Source organism: Rhopalosiphum maidis, chromosome 1 (genome assembly GCF_003676215.2).
Source record: "Rhopalosiphum maidis isolate BTI-1 chromosome 1, ASM367621v3, whole genome shotgun sequence".
Taxonomy (NCBI): domain Eukaryota; kingdom Metazoa; phylum Arthropoda; class Insecta; order Hemiptera; family Aphididae; genus Rhopalosiphum; species Rhopalosiphum maidis.
In genome coordinates, this window is record NC_040877.1 from 39,665,258 (window position 1) to 39,688,924 (window position 23,667).

At 24.7% G+C, this 23,667-nt stretch overlaps 2 protein-coding genes and 1 pseudogene across 4 annotated transcripts; all 3 read right to left on the minus strand.

The window, feature by feature from the left end:
- Positions 1 to 2,632: 2,632 nt before the first annotated feature.
- Positions 2,633 to 7,212, minus strand: LOC113560907 (annotated as a pseudogene).
- Positions 7,213 to 10,540: 3,328 nt separating this feature from the next.
- Positions 10,541 to 12,747, minus strand: LOC113548364 (mediator of RNA polymerase II transcription subunit 11). Of its 2 annotated transcripts, none has more exons than XM_026949211.1 (2): positions 12,726 to 12,747; positions 10,541 to 12,353 (listed from the first exon to the last, which is right to left on the minus strand). In XM_026949211.1, the coding sequence occupies exon 2, from the start codon at positions 12,337 to 12,339 to the stop codon at positions 11,959 to 11,961; it is 381 nt and encodes a 126-aa protein (XP_026805012.1). In that variant the 5' UTR covers positions 12,340 to 12,353; positions 12,726 to 12,747; the 3' UTR covers positions 10,541 to 11,958. The 2 variants fall into 2 exon arrangements, with proteins under 2 accessions (XP_026805012.1, XP_026805011.1); XM_026949210.1 differs by lacking the exon at positions 12,726 to 12,747 and adding an exon at positions 12,413 to 12,492.
- A 2,961-nt stretch (positions 12,748 to 15,708) lies between these two features.
- On the minus strand, positions 15,709 to 23,601 carry LOC113548056 (N-lysine methyltransferase KMT5A-A). Of its 2 annotated transcripts, XM_026948713.1 has the most exons (13): positions 23,406 to 23,601; positions 23,225 to 23,310; positions 21,250 to 21,355; positions 19,526 to 19,638; positions 19,331 to 19,430; positions 19,136 to 19,258; positions 18,375 to 18,485; positions 18,198 to 18,301; positions 17,102 to 17,174; positions 16,981 to 17,038; positions 16,382 to 16,547; positions 16,130 to 16,320; positions 15,709 to 16,055 (listed from the first exon to the last, which is right to left on the minus strand). In XM_026948713.1, the coding sequence occupies exons 1-13, from the start codon at positions 23,431 to 23,433 to the stop codon at positions 15,845 to 15,847; spliced, it is 1,470 nt and encodes a 489-aa protein (XP_026804514.1). In that variant the 5' UTR covers positions 23,434 to 23,601; the 3' UTR covers positions 15,709 to 15,844. The 2 variants fall into 2 exon arrangements, with proteins under 2 accessions (XP_026804514.1, XP_026804515.1); XM_026948714.1 differs by lacking the exon at positions 21,250 to 21,355.
- Positions 23,602 to 23,667: the final 66 nt, after the last annotated feature.

Sequence of the window (23,667 nt, forward strand, 5' to 3'; positions counted from 1 at the left end):
CTATATAGAATATAAATAGATATTATTTTTAAATTTAAAAAAAAAATGTTTTGTCAGAAAATCAGACGGTGGTAATTGAGCTTATTTTTTATTTTTTTTAATAAAAAAGGTTAAACTTGCGTTTCTTTTTGAATAATAAATAATAATAAAAACAAAACAAAAAAAGCATTTTTATTGATTATTTTCACGCCTGTGATAGATGATTTTTTTATATTATTTACATTCAAAAACATTATATAACGATAACAATTGTTTTAAACGCATATGAATGAACTGACAATTTTTATATAAACATGTCTGTTCGACAATATAATAAAACTGTGGTTTATAGGTACCTATATGGCATTGGCTGCACTGCCCAAATGTGTGTTATATATCATACATAATATAGTAACTTTTAAATTATTGTTACGCGCCAGTACACAACCAGTGCAATAGTTTACTATTAAATTTCCAACTTAGAATGTGATTGTCCATCACGATATATCGCTAATATATTTACAAGTAATAGGTATATTATTATATTAGTCATCTCATTGATAATAACAATTTATATCGGTGTCCATAACAGGTAACCAAAATGTATTTACGGTTTTTGTGGGAGAGAATAAATTAAAACAGAAAATTATAATATATATTATATAGTATAATTATGTCCTATATACGCACACGACCACCGTCAAGGACGCAAATTTTACAAAAAAAAATATATGAACGTAATTATATATATATTTAATATAATAGTATCCCGTTTAGTAGTTTATTCTATTCTGGTTAATTTTCAAATTGACCGTGTCACGCAATTTAGTGGGCTTATCGTTTTACCATACTATTTATGTATACTATATTGTATATTAATTGTACTTATTATATGTCCCTTCTGTGAACTGTGTGTCTGCGTGTTCATATCGCTCGGATTTCAAACGTTTAATGGTAATTTAAGAGAAAAATGAAAGTCGGCCGATTCGTTATGATTGACTAACGTGTAATTTATTGAAATAAAACTTATTTTATTGCTCCTTTGTAGTTAAAATAAATATAAACGTTAATCGTATGGTCAATTAAATGTTACATACAGGTATTATTCCTATAACTAAACTGTAATATTGTAGAAAGAACAACGATTATCGTACCTATGTGTTTATTGTATATTTTACCTGAAGCAATATTTGATTGTCATGAATCATGATATACGATTTATTATGTCTTGTACATAATCAATGTAGGTACCTAAATCAGAGGCGTTTTATAAGTAAGGTGTTATTTAACTATTCATGTACTTGAAGACGTACTGCTGTTAATATTTAAAATCGAATTGTTGTTAATTTGTTATTATTATTAAGATGACATCATACCCATGAATACTACTTATTTACAATAAATTATTTTAAAAGTATTTATAATACTATTATACTAATCAACACTATAAACTCATAGTAAGTAAATAGTAGGTATATCTATTTGGCTGCATCCGAATTTCATGCCAAAAAAAAAAAATATCAGAATTTGCATGCCACCTCTTAGAAAGGTTTGTCCGAATCGCATGCCGTGTACCTATTATCACCTACAAGTTTATCTTTATTTATCATACACTTACGTGCACAACTTAAACTTTATTTTTAAGTGCATATTTAATATAAAGTTGATATGTTGGAAATATCATCTATACACCAAATCAGAAAACCAAAAATAATATTTATCCTCACGCTCAATGTTAGTATAAGGTAACCAAATTTAACACGGATGCATTTTGTACGGAAACGAAAAGCACGGGACAGCTAGTTTTATATATACTTACACTATATTGTATATTGTCAAAAAAAGTTCACTAAATTTTATAATAATTAAAAAAAAAAATAGAAAAATCAAAAATAAAGTTGTGCACGTAAGTGCATGATAAATAAAGATAACTTGTAGGAGGTAATAAATAGGTACACGCCATGCAATTCGGACATTCCAATTTATGTTTATTTTCTTGGCACGAAATTCGGATTTACTTATCTATTTTATACACGCACAAAAAAAAGATCTGGTTGCACTGTTGCAGGTAGCTTGAAACCCATAGGCCACTTTGCTGTATACAATTTAGTATTTACACGTTTATTTTAATTATTAATTTTTAATTAATAATTAACTTTATCGGACTAAATTTATGCCTATGACACTCACAAAGAATTTGGCTTTCTATTGGTAAAATAATTTTAAAAATCGATTCAGTAGATCTAAGGATTACCCCTAACAACGTCACAAACATCTCTTTATATAATATATATTTTTTACATCCATATTCCGTATTTTTCCGGTGAATTTTCCTAATATTGTGTTACATAAGAATCTTTTCCTGACAATTACGAACACAATAAAAAAAGAATTAGCGAAAACGGTCCAGCTGTTCACGAGTGATGCGATGATCAAGGGAAACAGGGATCCATTGACCATTTTTAAACATATAGATAACATAATATTAGTTAGTTAATTAATAATAAAAAACGTATATATAATTATAGAAAAAGTATAGTTAAATTCGGTTTTGTCAGTTTGTTTTCTTATATTGTTAGACATAGCTGTCAAAAAGTCTCCAATGCTTAATTTATCATCTCTTTGTCTTGTAACTAACGTATTCAAGCGGATGTTAACTGTTTGATGGCCTATTTTGTCTAATTGGTTTACCTAAAGTATCCAATGCTAACTGTGCTCGATCGGCGTTAATTTCATTTTTAATATTCCTAAAAATTTTCCATATTGTAGAATGTTTTTGACCAACTAGCTTAGAAAACCTATATTATTCCACCCTTCAACGATGTTATTGTTTTTGTGGTAGTCATTGAGGGTGGTTTTATTTACGGGGAACAGAAAAAAAGTCTCGGGAGGGGAAGTACAAATTGAAATATTTTAAACAAAACTTTAAGCTTTAACTTAATATTTTGAACTATAGCTTTTAAAAAATTTTCAATAAGTTCTATTTTATTTTCCTCAAAACTAGTAAAGTTATACAAATATTTATAATTAAGAATTAATAATATTTGTGTATAAAAAACGTTCATACGCAATTTTCGTGTTTTTTTTTATAAGATTTTAAAATTTCCATTTAAAAATAAAATTTGTTTAATACCGTCTGACGTACGCTGTCTTCATCTATCACACACTCACACTTATAATACCACGGCATATGCACCTATGACGGCACAGACTATATGAAAAGGTTCATATTTAGCCTGTGCTCAAACTGCCTATAATCTATATATGAGTGTATAATCTCCTGGCGATCCCGTAGGTAAACTAAAACTAAAAACCAAAAATTATCGTTTTTATTAACTTTATTATAATTTTATCTACGGCTTTTCACAGAAACCTAACGTACATTAGGTATAAACTATATATACCTAAATGTATAATATTAAGTGAATAGTGTTTTATCATTTTATTTTTGGTCTTTTACATCAAACTAGCATATTATGCAGAGTGATTATAAAAGCTTATACCTTAAAATATCATACATAGTGATTATTTAAGTTTTATTTAAAATATTCTAATTTGTACTTTTTTTCCTACCATTCTTATTTACATTCCACACAGCTGGGGGGGAATATTAGTGGCAGTTTTCAAAACCTTATGTTATTTTCATCGTTTCCATTATTCAATACTTGCCATTTACATAGTGTGAATCAAAATAATCTAATAAATCCATAAGATTTTCAGGTAAACTGTTTTTCAAATACGTCATACCATCTTCTACTAGGTGCAATGGAAGAAATACAAGTGCGTCAATCATTCCACATTGTTTTCGAAATTCTACATCCTTACCTATGGTCGGTATTTCGTGACAAAACCCAATTCTTGCACTTTCCGTAACGTAGATTGACACAAGTGATAGAAACAGCCTTTTATATCAATATGAACACCAATTACTTCTTTAGTTACTTCAAATGCTTCAATAACTTCGCTTTCAAAATCAAGACGTAAACATTTGGGATCGGGCTATACATTTTGTTCAGCACATTCATCCATTGTAATTTAGAACATTTCTACATATATATTTTTACCCGTATTACGTATAACTGTAGGAAAAACTTTGAAGAGAGTCCGAAATTCCCGTCTAAATAGCAAGTGTCTGATTCTGTAAGCAATTTTAAATGTTTATCTGTTGCAAATATGATTATTCTTTCAAATGCCTCTGGACCATTATCCCTCAATAATAGTCTATATTATTATCCAATAATGTCACCTGTAATAAAATAGATATAATTTGTTAAATATAGGATTTTATATAGATTTTACCATACCCATACCTGTTGACCGTTGTGTTGTACTGTTGTCTACTTCTTACTAACGCATATCATAACAAATTTGTCAACAGTAAAACCATTTTATGTTAGCTTTAATATTGGAGTCAATTTACTTATTTTCGAGGTTGGGCGGTATCAAATATACAATTATAACTTATATCATGACACATAATTTTAAAGTATCAAGTATCACGTATCATGATACATTTTATATTAGAATCATGAATCATGTATCTTATTTTTCCAAACGATACAAGATACTTAGAAACTGTTATTGTAAACATTTGTACTGAATAGTAACAACAAATTTGAATTCGATTTGCAGGATATTAAAACTTAGATTAGGTTAGGTTAACGATATCAATACAAATTACTTACCACACGATCTTATAATTTGAAAAATATAAAATTAAATCAGGGTGTCCGTAATCCGTATATCTCTGTATACGTTTACCTATCTACAGTTAAATACTGATAAACACTAAACTAGAATTTTCGTTCTCATTAAATATGAATCCGTTACCTAGACATAAGTGTGACCGTGTAGCCGTGTAGGCCTTTCCACATAAAATTGAAAATAAAATTAAAACTACAGGTAAGCAATTACAGTCACATTTTAGATGTGTTAAATTTAAATTCAATGATATATCAACAATATTTAAGATCTTTATTCATTGTATACGATCTATCAGCCTATATCATCAAGTGATGTATTTTTTTGATGATTTATTTTCCTTTTTATTATCATTTATCAGGTCCGTATTAGCGCATAGGCACTATAACCAGGGGCGGACTCGGAGGTAAACGGTCCAGTATTCTACACAAATAAACAGCCGGCACAACTCGTTTATACCATCCTCTATGAATACCTACCTCGCTACCTATTTTTCCGGGTAGTTTATCAAATATTATATATATATATATTGATTTAAATTAGAGCAAAATAAAAAAGCTAGTAGAATCCCGTTACTTCACCTTTGTTATGTAAATTAGGTTAGGTGTATTTAATCAAGAACGACCAATCTTTTCTTCAATAAAACTATTGTCACCGATTTATCAATGTAATATACAAAAATAATATAACCAAATTTGTACGCAAAAATTAAATTTGTATTAAAAAAATTATTATGCATCATTATATTAAATGAGCATTTTTTTCATTAAATCTGAAGTATCTTTTACATATTCAAGAATATCTATAGTTTCATAGATATTTGAAAATTAATGTAGTTCAGAAATTAATTTCTGGCGGTCGATACCAACCAAATCAGATAACGCGCTTAAACAATATCCCGGATAGAGCTGATTTTTAAAAATGTTTAGAATTAGGTAGGTATTGGATATCTAATATAACGTGCGTATTAGTTGAAAAACTACTTGTGAAGCTGCTAATTAGTTGATCAACAACACGTTGAAACATTTCTATACGGAATTTATATACTAGCACACCTGGCCAGTCCGCCTCTGACTATAACCCTATTATAGTAATTGTGCGTAGGGCCTACGAAAATAAAATGTGTGGCTACGATTGTTTTGTGATATTTTATGTTTATTTCTTTTACAACCAAAAATAATAATATTATTCATCTTTTTACACTGTGAAACTATGTTTATTATCGTAATTCGTAATTACTACTTACCTGTAGAATATAGAAATCAGATTGGATAAACCATACACAGATAAAATGTCCCTTGCAGCCTTGCATATGCATACGACGGTTTATGATGAATGATGATTGAATCCACGATTACTGTATTTTATGAAATATTAGAAAAATAATATCGTTTATGTATTATAAATAATAATTATCGACCGCGAATCAATCGTTCCAATATGGCAATATGCACGGCACTTACACATCTATGTGGATAAAAATTAATAATAATTAGATATTGCCATGTGGGATATGATTGATCGGTATCCAATAAATAGATACCAAAAACGGAAAAAGTCATTGAATCATTTGCAAATGAAAAATATTGCAAAAAAGTTTTTTTAAGTAATATAATAGAATATTGTTATTATTATTTTTTGTTACAGTTATCTTATTTTATACTTAAATGCGAGGGATTGAGGGATAAAGAAATATGAAAATTGGTGTAAAATAAGTTGTTTTTCATGGTTTTTTAACAATATAACTTTATACATTTGAAGACTTGAAGTTAATTGAATTGTTTTTAAGATTTGTTAAAATTATTATTATATAAAAAGTTATAAAAGTTAAGATTTGATTTTTTTTTTTTTTAAGGAGTAACAGTAGTAGGTAACACCGAGATTCAACATTTCAAAACCAACATTTCGGGGGAATGGTCTAAAATTGTTTAAATATAAATACTGAAAATGTATAGTCAATAAACTTTATTCGCTACTTAAATGTTTCTATTTCTAAACAATTCGATGATATGGGGGGAGGGGGTTTGGATTCCTGGACCCTCCCCCAGTTACGGCCTTACCCAGGGCTTACAATTTTATTAATCCGGGCCTGAATGTTATAGTAGGTTGGTTTAATTTTTTCAGAAAATATCGCATTTATTAAATTATTAGTATTAAATTGTTATTATCTATATATTTATACAAATGGAGCCAAAAATGTATAACAATTCATCAATTGAGAACAGCTGGGCCGATTTGACTCAATTTTTTTTTAATTGTTCGTAATTGCCAGGCGAAGGTTTATACGAAATTTTTGAAAAAAACCCTTTTTTTAACATTTTTTTTTTTTTGAAAATCTTATTATTCCGGTCCGGAATGTTTTTTTCGAATTGAAAAAGCTACAGCAAGCTTTAGCTTATAAAATTTTCCATATGACATAATTAATCGTTAAAATTGGGCCCCCAGCCAACACCAAAAAAATGGATCAACATGGAGAAAACGATTTTAACGTGGGTTTACTACATGGGCTTAACAACCTTATTACGCTCCCATGATTCCAACAGTTCTGATGGCCGAATGGATTTAAGGTGTCATTTAAAGAGTAGTGAACAACCCGCCCAAGGTATCAACATTTTTTTGCAGTTTTTTTTTAAGAGTATTTTTTATTTGGTAAAACAACGTTTGCCGGGTCACTCGTATTATATATATTTTTTTACCATACAACTTATATAACGCAAAATCAAATAAATTTAAATTGTTGATAAATAGCTTGAAAAAAGTCAAAATATTTTGAAAATTATATATCTATCTATTTAAATAATATCTTAAAAAGATGACGCTAGTCGTTAATATAAACATTTAGTGAAAATATCAGGTATTTACAATGATACATTTTTGAGTCACAGCAAAATAAAAAAATCTATTTTTCGAAAACTAGTTATGCGTAAAAATTCTCGTTTTCCATTAGTTTTTTAGGGTTTTTCCTGACGCTTTTGAAAACTATCGGACATTTTTGACTTTTGACCCCCTAAAGTACCAACTAGATTCACTTTAATTTTAGAAAAGGGGCTAAAGTCAAAAATCAAAGCACTATTACTACTCCAAAACGTGATGAGCTAATGAAGTAAATAATTATTTTCTTGACAATATAACCCCGCCACTACCACAAAAAAAAACTGATGTGATCAAAGTTGAAACGAAATACCTATATAATATAGATTATTAAATTATTTATTCCTACATTAGATATATACAATACTATATAATAATTAAACTATTAATATTATTATAAAAATTGAAAAAGTTTACTAATCTATATGTAATAATTATAGTGTTTATAATAATTTTCAACTTGCATTTTTCTAAATTAAAAAATCTTAAGTTCCTTTTTTTCATCATTGCAAATTTATTAATAATTTGCTCTGTAGTAGATATATCAATATGACAATATGTCTATTTTACACGCAGTAAAGTCAAACCACTTAAACGTACTTGTCCCATTTTCGATCTAAGCCATGTTTTCAATCTACAAAAAGAGTGCCAATAACCATACATAAGAATTAGAAGAAAGATTGTAGAAATTGCTAATAATGTAATGTCATATAGTCATACAATTTATAAAATGCAGTATTATCATTTATCAATATCAATACTTTGCTATTAGAAAATGTAGTAACTACAGAAAATATTAACAAGAAAGTTATTTTGTAACTAGAAGAAAATTGAGTAAGTAAATGTATTTTATAATTTAGGTCCATACGATCATACGGTATAGCCACTTAATTTTTTTATCTGTATTTAACCTTAGTTAAACTATACACAAGAGTTTGACAGCATTCGAATAAAATATTATTTAGATAATATTTTATTCGAAAACAATATTATTCCAATAATTTTCAATAATGTTATCTTACTTAACATATGATTGGTATTTTGGTAATTAAAACATTTACATATTAAAAAATAATAGAAAAATACTATAAATTAAATAAATATAAAACTAGCTAAAGAAGAAACTAAAAGAGACTAAAGAGTAAAGAATTTGAATATATTTGTATTTTATATTAGCATCATGTTCAAGAATTATTCAATTACATTTTTATTCGAATAACTATACAAAAAAAATATCATTCGAACAATCATATTTTAAAATTATTCGAATAATTATCTAGATAATATTTTGCCCAACAGAGCTCTGCCATATACATTATACACATAATAATTTGTAATATCTTGAATATATATAGGAAATATCTGGACGAAGAAAGACATTTTTTGGAAAGGAGGGGTCGTCACCACTATCGCACCTTCAAATAATTTATTTTTTTAAAAAAACGCACGAATAGAAACTGATTAGTTTCTAAATTGAAAAAATTCTTATATTCGAGTAAACATTTTACCAAATTGGAGAAGATGACACTATTTAAACGATTGTAGTTTAAAGTAATCAAATTAATGTATCTTAAGTGAAATTTCAAGTAAATAATAATAATTTTATAAAAATAAAATGTAGTGGTTTTTTTGACATTATAAAAATATAGTATAAATATATAATATATAATAATAAAATATCAATATGGAAAATACATAATAATAATTGTATGATACCATTTTGTATAACAGTTAATATTAAAGGGAGAATAGTTTAAAACTACTTAAGGGCCTAAATTATACTGAAAAATTACGTTACAATATAATAATAATATTTAATCTATTCTGTGGTTTAATAATTGACTAATAATACTATTTAGTTAGATACAAAATGTTAATTTTATATTTTTATATGGCTAATGTTAACATAAGCCAGTGTATACTGCAAAGTGATGTTAAAATTTTAAATTTCATGATTCATACATTCGTTCATACCTAAATGTTTCTTTTATGATATGAGTACCTACTTTATAAATTATGAATCATAATATAAAAGTCACTACTATCGAATTATGTTAGTACGGTAAATTTATAAATCTATAGGTTTTTAAAGCGAATGTTGAGGACAATGACGACAATGCGAGACTGATGATATTCTACATCTCTACTTAGTCTATCTGTACTCAGAAGTAGACAGATTACGAAAAGACATTTCTATAGACTTGGTATTTGGTAATAAATATGATAGTTTTCCATAATTATTTACTGTAAATTAAGTATTAACCATTATACGCCCACCAGGTGGCACATCAGTTAGGTTTAAAAAAACACTGTCGATCAATTATATTCATGCAAATACAATTAATAATTATGCAACTAAATGGTTCGGAATTTTAGATTATATGCTGACATAGGTAGATAGATACTTTCAGTATCTACCTACATGGCGTAGTGGTCGTATTAAAACAAGATACGACGTTTCAAGGTAACCCCGAATGCGTTAGCGAGAACACTATCAATAATGATTAAAATTTCATTTTTTAATCTTAGACAAAATCTTATACTTCGTACGAATCTAGGAAAAACACAACGACATATTTTATCATTTTTATTTTTTTTACTTTTTAAATTTTAAAACATTATTAAACAATTTAGTTTTATGGTTTTCACATAATTATATATTAAATATTTAAATAATTATACAATAAAGATATAAATAGCCAAGGTGGCTAATATTTCCAATAATAGAATAAAGTGAATATCACTTATGAATTATGATGAAATACAATATAAATATTTGTTCTTAAATTTTAATATTTAACATAGGTACTATTCATAACTAGTTAAAAATTCAAGTACCTATAATGAGAGGCAATAGATAATGTTCTTACATTTTAGTTAATTTAATTAAATCTTTATTTTTACAATATGTTACATCACTTACATCAATCATAATATTGGATATTTATATATATATTATAAATGTAAAATTATGGTTACTTTAATTACCTATAATAGCTATTATTAGTATTAACATTATTAACTATAGTTAAATCATTAATAAGCTAGCCCATGTAAAAATTAACAAATTTTAAGATTAGTAATAAACACAATAAATACAATGAGTTGATGAGATAGATACCTACAAGTAGGTCTAAACCACATATTTATAATCTTTTTCAAGTTCAAGAAACTATCTCAGAATCAGTATATCAGAAGAAAATACTTCATACCTACTTTTTCCTATCTTTATAGAGATATATAATTATAAAAAATTCATTATTATACTTTTATTAAAACAGAATATAGAGATTACATTTATACGCTATGGCCTTATTTACGGTTAATTTATAATTTTTAATTAACCGTAGTCTGTATTTATGTGTCAAGTATCACTCTGGATAAGACAGTTTTAAATGTGAAAAAGACTTGAAAATTAGATAAGTAGGTAAATCCTGAATCACACACTATGTTATATTGTGTCGCAGTGGTGTTGACTTGTACTTCATTTGGTGGGGCAAAGTAATAAAATTAGTTACCACCACCACCCACTAACTAAGAGTAAAATAATGATCGGTCACATTATTATATTATATTATATAAAATCATCACAAAGACACTCGCAATTTATTACTCCTATAACCTAACCTGTTAGGTATTAATTAATACATAGTTATTATTATTTATTTTTTACATTTCCCAATAAGTACATTTTTACCCATTCACGAGTAACGTCTTATTCTCTTATGATTATACATTTCTAATTTATCGCTTTGTCATACCTCAATCCTTAACATTGATACATCTAAAATATCAATGCTATAGCCTACAAGTATTATTAATAAACATACATTTTTAGTATTTTTATTTTATCAATTTATATCAATGTGTCTTACATTAAAAAATAAAATATATTCTTTAAAATACAGGGGTAAACCACCCCATAAAAGTATGTGTTCAGTGCCATTGTTGTGTCATGTTGTATTTTGCCATTTATAAGTTGAATTAAACTCTAAATATAACGGCATGGTGAAAATCCCGTTTCATTATGAATGAAAAGCTTTAATGGATTTTATTATAAACTCAGAAACTTTTTGATTGGAAGTTTATACAATGATTAAAGATATTATGGTTTAAAAAATAATAAATTTTCATTTTATTAAAATATGTATAAACTTGACAAAGTTTACAATAATTTTAAGCTTAAATGAATTTACAGTATTGCAATTAGAATTACAAAATATTAATCAATAGTAGATACCTGTACATATTTAACTATTAAATACCCATCTATAATCTTTAAAAACAATTTTTTATCAATAGTAAGGAATCCATTCTTATAATTGAATTACTTTGACTCCACATAGTTTTTATGACAATTAATTTAAGTTACACCTTAATAATTTTTAAGTCTACAATAACAAAATATTATAATAGATTTGAGACATTTCCTTTTAATTGTTCTTGATCCTGAAGATACTTATTTTTAGAACGTTCCAATTCTTTCACCCTGCTTCTTGCATGTTCAAGACGATGCCAAGCCATTTGGAGAACTTTTTGTGATGCATACCCACTATTTTCATATGGCTGACCAGTAGATACTTGAGTCAAATAATTTATTTGTTCAGTTAGCTTTGATTCAACATTACCTAAACTTTTTAAGAACTGGTGTGATTGGTTCTCTACTTGTTTCAAACTTGATTTTTCTTTACTAAGTTCTAATAGTGCTTGACCAGCGCTTTGTAAACATGTTATTATGTCCTTTTCGATTAATTCCAGTGCTTGAATACGTTCCATTGGCGCAGCCATAATGAAATAAAAAACTAAAAAGATAGACATCGAATTAAGATAAAAAATAAAATGAGTATTATCATGAACTTACTTAATGATATTACAACTTTTGTTAAAATTTAATATAAAATTAATTATATTTTAAAATCTTGGTTCAAATTTGACCAATGATTAAATAATTAATAGTCTAGAAATATAAGATTATTGTAATAAATAAGATCGTTAATAAAAGCCATAAGGTAATAATTTATTACTGTATAAGTGTTATCAGTATGTTATCAGGACATGGTGTAGTAGAATCACCAACATTACCAACAATCACGATTTAATACGATCTATATCCGTGCCAAAAATTGAAAACCGAACTTGATAGTTGTTAATAATAATAAAAATAAAACACTCACTTAAGGGACCGCGTGTAGCGACTCGCTACACCAGCATTCGTTTTCTATATAATGTAGGAACAACAATGGCGGCGCCAAGATTTTATGCCTGGTATGGCCAATTTGAGGCACGTAATTTTACTGAAGGGCCAATATATAACACCTATAATCAGGATGGATGAGGGGGATAGATCATAGATCTCCCCCAAAACTTTATTTTTCTGCTAACATTTTGAACAAAGTATTGGTAATGACCATTCATGTTCACTAAAAACCTAATATCCTCCCCCAAATCAAATTCTAATTTCGCCACTGCCTATAATAATATGTAAAATCTTAGCTTCACGTTTCCTGGCTCCTGCCGGCTGCCAAATATACTTTTAACTATTTATATAATAAAATAAAATCATATTGGAATAATTACAAATTCTTAATTTAATGTAGAAATTATAAAGTATGATTTTATATAACACTTTTGTAAAAACAAAAATCACTTGATTTTGATGGCATGTTAATAATGTAATATTTTTCTATAAAATATTGTTTGAATAGTATATAAAATAGGATTATATCAGTAATATTCCCGTTGGACGTTGTTGTGATATAATGACCCGATAACAGTGTTATAATAATGTCATAACACTCATAATCATTTATTATGTATAGGTTTTGATGGGAATTTTAATATTTAAAATTTAAAACTTTCATACAATTTCGGGGCGGACTAGGAACTTTTCAGGGAGGGCAATGGCCGCCCTTGAGGAACAAAGATACTCCGTATTTCCACGATTATGACTCTCTGGTTCAGTTTAGGGCAAAAACACCTATTATATATTTTATAAAGAAGAGTATTTCCTGTGCATTGACGGGATAGATTTTTAATATTTACAGTTTTGAATAAATTATTAATTGTTAAAAATAATATAAATTTTTTAAATTAAAACATACTTATATTTTAAAAAAATCCTCTTAAATTGTATATATAGGTAAATCAGATATTTTATTTAAAATTATTTTTATCGCATTTAGTCAATAATTTTTAGGGTTTAAAAATCAGATTAGATAATATTGTATACATTTTAATTACACCATATATTGCTCTTTGTATAGTCATACCCAGCGTAAGAGTACGAAGAATCTGAACTATGAATTTAAAATGTATAATTCAATAGTTACTTTGCTCCATTAAAAACTTTAGTCTTTTAAATCAACATTTTTTTCTTCTTTAATCAATAGCAATATCAAGTTTTGAGGCTTTTACCCTTAATCCAGGATTGTATACTATACTTACTTTTAAATTCGTCAGTAAACTAACATAAATATTAAATATACACTATGTCAGCTTAACGAAGCTTAAAGATTAATTATACAACTTAGCATAAAAACTAGGTGAATCTATTTTTTTTTAAATTGATTAATTTAGTTATTACAAGTAAGTTAAGTAATATCTGGTAATAAGTGTAGTGATCATTGTGTCATTCAATTTTTTGTCATAGATAAATTTAATTATATTTATTATGAATTATGGCTTAACAGTATTTAGTAACCAGATTCATTAAGTTAAACCATTCCATAAAACAGAAAGATTTAGAAATAAATAAGTATATAATAAATACAACAACAAATTTATTTTGAAATGTCAATGTAAGTTTATAAAATTATTAATCAAGAACAATTATTACATTTTTAACTGGAATTAGTCAAACATTTTTATAACAAATAACAATATGAATATTATTTCATTGTGTGAAATATAATTGTTTTTTTTTTTTGAACATTTATAAGTCTTGATTAATGATGCTTACGACATTTTGTACAGTCCAAAATAGAACATAATGATAAGTATCAATAACAATATAAGTTTCTTAAGCTACATAAATTAAATAATTTATATTTTAAACATAATATGAATATAGAACACAAATTATTGCTTTGTACAATAATATCAATGAGATAAATTAAGTTTTTGAAAAAATACTTTAATACATTTTTTAAAAATTGACTTGTTGTCATAGTTTGGAAGCTTACATGTAAATTAATATACCAATAACACCAAAACAAAATACATTGGTAGATAAATACTATTACACATTTATAATGAACCTTTCAGTCTCAAAAATGAATAAATAAATAATAAATAATAATAATTATAAATTAATGAATCAGAACAGTCTTGATAAAATCACTTAACAATGAATTGTAAGGTTATTTGGTTTATAGCCCACCAAATAATTCACTTTTAACAAATTTTATATATTAGAAAATACCTATTTAGTTTCTAAAAAAATCAGATTTATAATTCAAAATTTTAAACAGAACTAAATTATTTTTTTTATTAGTAAAACTGAAGTTCTGAAAATAAGTTGTCATTATTCAAATATTCGATGATTATACACAATATGAAATTTAATAAAGTAAAAAAATATTGCTATTTCATATACTTAAAAGATTCCAAGTAATAAGGCCAATAAATTATAAATTATATTCAATTATGACCATTATTATTGAAAAAAAATACAAATTAATATGTAAAGCTTTATAAATACATTTGAAATCATTAAACTGAGCAATTTGGTAAATTAATATTAATATGTATTATTAAAATAAGAAAATAGAACATAATATTATATATGCGTGGAGTAACAGAAACTAACGAGAACTAGACCCATTTGTGTTATAATCTTTTAACTTTTTTTAAAGCAAAGTGAGGGTCAAATGTTGGGGTAAGATTGCCGGTGAGAAGGACAGAATTACTCTGTTACCTGTCAAAAGTCAAAATCGTATCAGAAATAATCTGCCCTCCAAACAGACAAACACGTGAATGTTGACCTTTCACTTATTCTTAAGTATAAAAGTTATTATTTCTTTTTTAACAATCATGAATAATAAAAATAATTGGTCTAAAAGATTAATATGATAAAAATGAAATTTAAAAAAAATATATCACACATTTCACATTATAAAAGACAATTTAAATAACATTTTCATTTGATAAATAATTTAAAATAATTTTATTCTTTAAAGCTAATAAATGTTAATATAATTATTGGCAGTGCAAATTTTAAAATGTATTGTTAAAGATTAATTTATTAGTAATTAAAAAATGTTAAGGTAAATTTCACTATATAAACATGTACAGCTCAATATGCAAGCCACGGATGATTGATGAGAGATTCTTTGCTACGATCACCATAATCATAGGTTAATTCTTCATCTCGTTTAATATCAGATTTCGCGATTAAAACAATCCTGGGTAACCCACCTACTTCAACAACCTTAGGTACAAGATTACCAAATCTTGAATGATTTACAAGTCTACCAAGTCTTGAACTTTCAGGGGTTGCATCAATACTGTAACATTCAATAGATTATAGTATAATATTATGTAATAGAATATAAAAAAAATATAACATTTTATATCTTACCAATAATGTGTTGAACCATATTTGAAATAATACATGTAACAGCCAGTTGAGGTATCTTGTGAATAAATGGCTTCTCTTTTACGTGCTTCTTGTACATAAATTAATTCTCCAGAATATTCAACAACATACTCACCACGAGCGAAATCTTTACCAGCAATTATACCACGACCTTTATTAGGAAATACAGTTATCTGTTGAAAAAACACAAAATATTAACTCATAAGTACATTGTTATGTATATTTTATTTTTACTTTTAATCCATCTTCGTTTTGTGAAGCAATCGCTTCTTCTAAGGCTATTTGTTTTTCTTCATTGACTATATTTTTTGTTTTACGAGCACTTCTTCGGATAGGAAAAAATGCGGTGACTTTTTGTTGCTTATTATTAGACGTATCATTTATATGTTTTACATTTAAACTATAAAAATACAAATATCATTTTTTTTTTACTTTAGTCTATTTTTTTATGAGCACTGCCCTCCTAAATAAACTTATAACAGTTAACATATTAAAAATAAAAAAAAATTTTAACATCTTGTATTAAATGACAACATTTTATGAAACATAGTCCTTATATTAATAACTGAAAAAAAAATCTGGAATAATAAAAAATGATAACATATAAAGTTAATTATATAAGTTCTAATTTCCTAAATGAAAAAATATAATTGATAAAACAATAAATTAATTTTAAAAGTTTGTTGTTTATTTGATATATATTAAAAAATATGAAAAAGAATTAAAATAAGGAAAATAAAAAGCATAAAAAATTTAAAAATACTGCAATACACTTTAATAAGAGGGCAGTTTGTATAAACATAATTAAAATTAATATTGAATTATTAAAATACCTTATTTTATGACTACTGTTTAATTTTGATGATAGTGGTGACTGATTAAAATCTGCTTCTAAAATAAAATTTATAAAAAAATAATAAAAATATATAATACAATGAGACATTAAGTTTTTACTTGAATTAAATGTAGTATCAGAAACAAGTGGCATATCCTTGATGACTTTTTCATTATCATTAGATGAGGTCTTCTAATAAAAATAAAATAACAATGTTAACTTATAATTTAAGAAATTAATATTTATACGTAAAAAAAAAAAATATTAATAAAATATATGTAATATTAACTGACGCCATAATATCTATATAGTTATTTATACAATAATTTAGTAGTAATACAGTTAAATACGAATTGGAAAAAAAAATATATAATTTGATATCCTACATTTAATGCAATAATAGATAGAGAAGCAAATTTAATAAAGATTATTACACAAAAGAAGAATTATTACTAACTGCGAGTATTTAATAAGTTGCAGTATATCATTTTTTGGTCACTTATGATTAGGGCCTGGATTCAAAATTAACTACATTATTTTTGGCGTTCTTAGAGAATGTACTTAATTTATTTTATAAAACAGATACTTCAAAGGTGAAATTTAATTAAACAATTTTATTTAGAATATTCCATATTTAGGTAATATTATTAACTTTTAGTGATGATATTAGTTTAAAACATATTACAAGTTTCAGTATATAAGAAAATACAAAATATTATATACAAAAATATTTTCAAAGATAATTTTTAAGTATTTTTCATCTACCAATCATGATAATAAGTGGTCTTACAAGATTTATTATTGTGCATGTGTAGTTTGATATTTTATTTGATTGAAATAAAGATGCTATTGAAGTTAAATTGTTATTATTTATCGCTCGTTCAGTCGCATATCTATGAAAAGAAGGAAAGGTTGTTTTTAAGGGCTTTAGTGTTAAAAAGGCACTTTTAGTAATTATTTAAGTGATATTTTTGTACCTATAAAGGCATTTAAATCCAGGCCTTACTTATAATTATTGACATCTTTAAAAGTAATTAAAACAATAATTTTTGATTAATTAAGTCACCTTACAAATATGAGTTAGTTAATCCAAGTATTGTTATACAAAAAGAAAAATGCAATTAATACAAAACTATAAAAGTAATACACAAGTTTAATTTGAACTAAAGATAATGTGATAAGCAATAAGTTAATCCTATCAAAAAATTAACTTACATTTTTGTAAAAACGCTTAACAGATATAGAGAGAGCATTAATTGTAGATTTTGTTACTTGATATTCTTCAACAAGATATTCATTTGTCTGAGTTTCATTCTTTACTATTTCAATCCCATAAAAACAAATAAATGTATTTAAAAACTTAATTTCAAATATTTAACATAGAAAACCTACTTTGTGATTGTAAAGAATTCAAATGCATTTGATCATTCTCTAAGTCACTCTCCTTATTAAAAACTTTTGTGGACTCAATTTTATTAGATTTCTGTTTCTTTTTATACGATTCTGTTAAAATAAATATTTATATATTATACATATTAAGATAATATATGTATCAATTAGTATTCAGAGCTAATAGTGGTGTAGTGTAAAAACTTTATACTAACTTTAAATTATATGCATTTTGTTATAAGATCTGTGGATTTTAGAATATTTTTTCAATTGTTTATAATATAGAATAATTGGAAAAATGTTGAACTTCAGATATTTTGTTTTACATTATAAATGAAATATATATTAGGTTAATTATATATATATATAGGCGGCAATTATTTTATAGAGGAACATTCAATTGTTATTACTCATTGTTTCAAATAATATTAACAATTTACACAATGTTAAGTTGTTACAAAAAACATAACTTTAATAATTTTTTACTTTTAATGTTTTGAATGAAAATTTATTTTTTCAAATTTCAGACGAATAGGTAATTAATTATAATTTACAAGAATTAAGTTTAGATAAGCACCATGCTCTATTGAAATAACATTTTGCAAGGTATTTCTGCCATTGCATAAAATTTTTTGAAAAATGAATGTACTTCGATAAAAAGAATAGCCAGTAGATATATAGATGTTTCAATATTATGTGTTAGAATAATGTTTAAATACATATAATTTTATTCGCACATTTAAAATTTAATATCATAATTTTACCTTTATTTAGTTGAGGGTTCAAATCATATGGTTTATGATAGTTAACATTTTTAAACTTCTTTTTAGGTCTGCTGTAATTTTTTTGACAATTTAAAATACTTTTATGTTTGACATCTTTATTATCTATTATATTAATGTTAAAAAAAAATTAATTAAAAAATTATTAATATTAATATAAAATAATTGTATCAAAACCTTTATTTTTATTTGTATTAGTTGGTATTATGTCCTTAAAATGCTCTGTATCATTTTTGTTGTATAAATGTAAATTTTCTTCATATTGTTTGAATTTATTCTGGATAAGGACAACAAGAAAGTTATTAATATTATTATGATATTATAAGTTAAGAAGTAGCATGCACAATATTTATTATATGTGTATGTACTTACATTATTGTAGAACTTTTTAACACTTATCGAGAGTTTTGTAGGACTTAATGGTTTGATTTCATATAACATTAGGTTATTTTCAACATTTGCCAAAGATTTTTTTCTTTTATTATCTTAAAAAATAAAAAATCGCACTTGAAAATTATTCAACGTATCTTTATTGTTATGGGTACATCTAGTTGTTTTTGTTTATCATACACAACAAATTCACATTTCAAATAATAAAAAACGGGCTAATTAGTACTACTAAAAATAAACTTGAATGAAATATAAAGAAGTAAAACATAGTATGATATTGACAAATAAAGATATTTGTTTTTAGATTAATGGATTAGAAATATTAAAAATTAATAATGTTTCAATTATATTTGACTAATTTGTAGTGTTGTACAATAGACAAAGACAAAATACTACATCCTATTATGGCTATTGGAAAGTCTGATATTTCTGATTAATGTTATTTAATTGAAAATATTTATCAAAAACTATTAGAATACAATATAAGTAAAATAATACTTTTTACTATATTAAAAATAGCTAGATAATGTAAGAGAAAACAAATATTTTTATAAAATAATCTTAAAATTGAATTATTTTAATTTTAATAAGACGGGGATAGTGTAATAAATTAATTTGTTAATGTTTGTAGTATCGCTATTCTATGTCAAAAACATTGATCTTTTTTTTTTTATAAATAATGATAATAACTATCTTTTTAAGAAACATTGAAAAATTATCTTCTATTAGTTTTTACTCGTTATAATTATCTAACATAAGTAAATTTTTTTGAATAATGTTTTATAATAATATTATCTCTTATACTCAAGTGAAGTCTTTTATTTTAACAAATGTTCATTATTTTTAATTTGAACAATAAAAAAAAAAAAGCAGAATTAATAATCTGTCTTATGAAAATAAAAATATTGATGAACTTGGAGCCCCTTACCAAAGTTCATCTTGAGAACTAATAGAAATATTACAGCAGGATTTCTAGGTTTATTACTAAAATTTTTTGCTATTTGGTAAATTGTTATAATAAAATTTTTTTTAAATCGATACTAAATAATGAAAGAGATGTTTGCAATAAAATTACTTCTGCAGAAATACTGGGAAAGTATTCCAACTCAACTAGTAATCTTAAAATAATACTATGAAATACTAAAATATTATTAAATAATTTATAAATATAAATAATAGATATAGTTAATGCAAATATGTATGTTGAATCAGATAGATTTGATTATATGTAATAGCTGAAAATTCGAAATAACCTGTATAATTTATTTATTACACATAAATTGTATACTTATTTTAGCAGAAGTTAACAAATAAAATATATTTTTTTTAATCTGTTGACTACTTAGTACTGTATGACCTTAATGGCCATTCATGATATTATAATTTAATGAAAAAAGTAGAAATGTTTCTGTTTATATACAAAAATATTAGTGTGTGTATGTATTGGAATGGTATAGAGGCTAGCCTCCAAGGATCTGTAATTGTGCATATGCATACCAATAAAGGAAATACAAATTTGAATTTATTTAAAAATGTATTCGATAATGTTCTCTGGTCTTATTAAAAGATTTAAATTCAAATTAAAGATTAAACTACAAAAATATTTAGAATTATATAATTTTAGACACATTGTGTTATAAGCTTAAATCCAATAGCCTTAATATTGATATTTACATGTATAAATTTTAAAATAATGTAACGCATACTTTTTCTATTCAAAATAATTGGAGTAGAATTAATTGCATTTTGATTATCATTGCCATTTATATTTTCCCTAAGTTTAACGCAAATGTTTTTTTTCTTGTTGACTCTCTAAAAGAATTAAAAATATTTATGCAATATCATTATTAATAATATTTCATTTTAAATTGGTTATTATTTATTTATGTCAAAAAATAATAATTAGAGAATATTTATTCAAGCTCATGCAATCTAAGCTACATTAACTAATATTTAAACTTATAAGCTTTTAATAAAATATAATATTATATATTTATTATTTATTTACATATAATTAAATCAAATACTAAATATCATCGATTATAAATATTAGAATTTATATACAAGGAGATTCGTCTAGTATGCTCATCTCTGTTGTTTTATTAAATGAGGAATTTATTCAAAATATTCTTATTTTTAACATTTCTGACATACTTAATCATAAAATTTTAATGTAACATTCTTAAAATTTTTATATTGTTTAAAGAATATCTTTTGATAATAAAAACTTTTTTTTTTTTTAATGAGAACCCCTTTTATACAGTTCATTTTTTGGTTAAATGTTGATATACCTAACTCAAAACTTGAAAGATTAGATGTTCAGTTATTAAAATGGCTATATTAAGGATGATAATCTTAACAAATGGTTGTAACTTTTTATACAAAAAAGTATAAAATAGATGTTCATATATATATATATTGATTTAGTTACTATTAATATTATTGTAATTAAAAGGTATATTTAAGTGGAAGATTTTGGTAAAATGTTGATAAAATTTACAAAGATTATAAAAATAGATTGTATTGGTTAAATATAATTTTTATCAAATACTAGAAAATCACACACAAGTTCTCAGGTTTCAGAAGCATTTACATAGAAGTATCAAGTATAAATATTGATAATCTAAAATTAAACAATTTTGATTTTATAATTTTGTAATACATAAAAAATAAACTTTTATATAAATGATTTACATATCATGATTTTTTCTGTCAATTATTAAATTATGTATAAATCATTTGCATATAAATAATATTTTATAGGATTTGAAACTCAGACAAATAAATAAATTATATCATAATAAAATATTATCAAATAGTGCCTATATTAATATTTTTGGATGTTGATTAGTATCATCAACATTTAGTAAACATTTACATATGTTTTAAGTATAAATACGGTATAGGATATAAAATATTAATTAATTAATTCTATAATTAATCAATTTAATAAAATAAATAAGATTAAATATTATATTTAAAAAAAAATTCATCTATATAAATAACTTTTAATTATTAGAATATATTTATTTGTGGGTTCAATCAAAAGCCCTTGAAATATAATTGAACGACCCCTTTATTAGACTATTAAAATATAAGAACAAATAATTGTTATTATCGGTGCATAAATAAGTATTTATAAAGAAATACTATCTAAATGATATTTCCTATAAATATATAAAATGGTGAAATGCATTATAAAATATTTATTTTATAACTAATATGTGACAAACTTCTGTCATTCATTTTGTATGGGGTAATTGATATCAGATGAAATTAATACTTATACAGGTTGATATTTAGGATATTTAGTAGTTATGTTTTAATAAATTAAATACCTTTAATAATAAAACATCTCACAAAAGCATTAAAGTATCATAATGATTCATGTAAAATGTATACTAACACTAATATTGTATATTATTATCTAATATGGGATTGAATAATAGTTATAGTATTAATTTAATATGCCAGTTTACATATACTAAATAGCCATAAGAAGCTAAGATGATAAAGCTATTTAATTCATAAGAATCAAAATAGCAAAATATAAGTACAAAATAAATTAAAAATCTAAAAAATATCTAATTAAAATATATTTTGTAACAAGATTCACAGTACCACACGTCTAAAGTATTAAATAAATTTTGAAACAGCAAGGCAGAAAAAAGTGATACTAACTTTTTTGGTACAATATTTTTTAATTGATCCTTGAGCGCGTTTATTTGTTGCATTGCTATTTTGAGAGGCCAATTTATTAGTTTTTTCTGAAATGATACAATTTTCAATTGAACCATAAAAAAATTTACATCAGAATATATTTGGTGCAAATTAATACAATTAATACGCGGTAATTACTTACTTTTAACCATTTTGAGGGTGTTTAGCATTTAACACAAGTATTTAATTTTTTTAAACAATCTTATAACTATCAACAATCTGATTAACTCATTTACATTTTGAAGGGAAAAAATTGTCTTTAGAAACTTTTTCGAACATTATTTTATTTTTATTTAAAAAATGATCCAGACTAGGGAGAAATGGCAGTAAGTAGTAAAGTAGTATACAAATTATCTAATACAAATCAAACGCCATAATGCAACGTCCCATTGGTCGATACCATG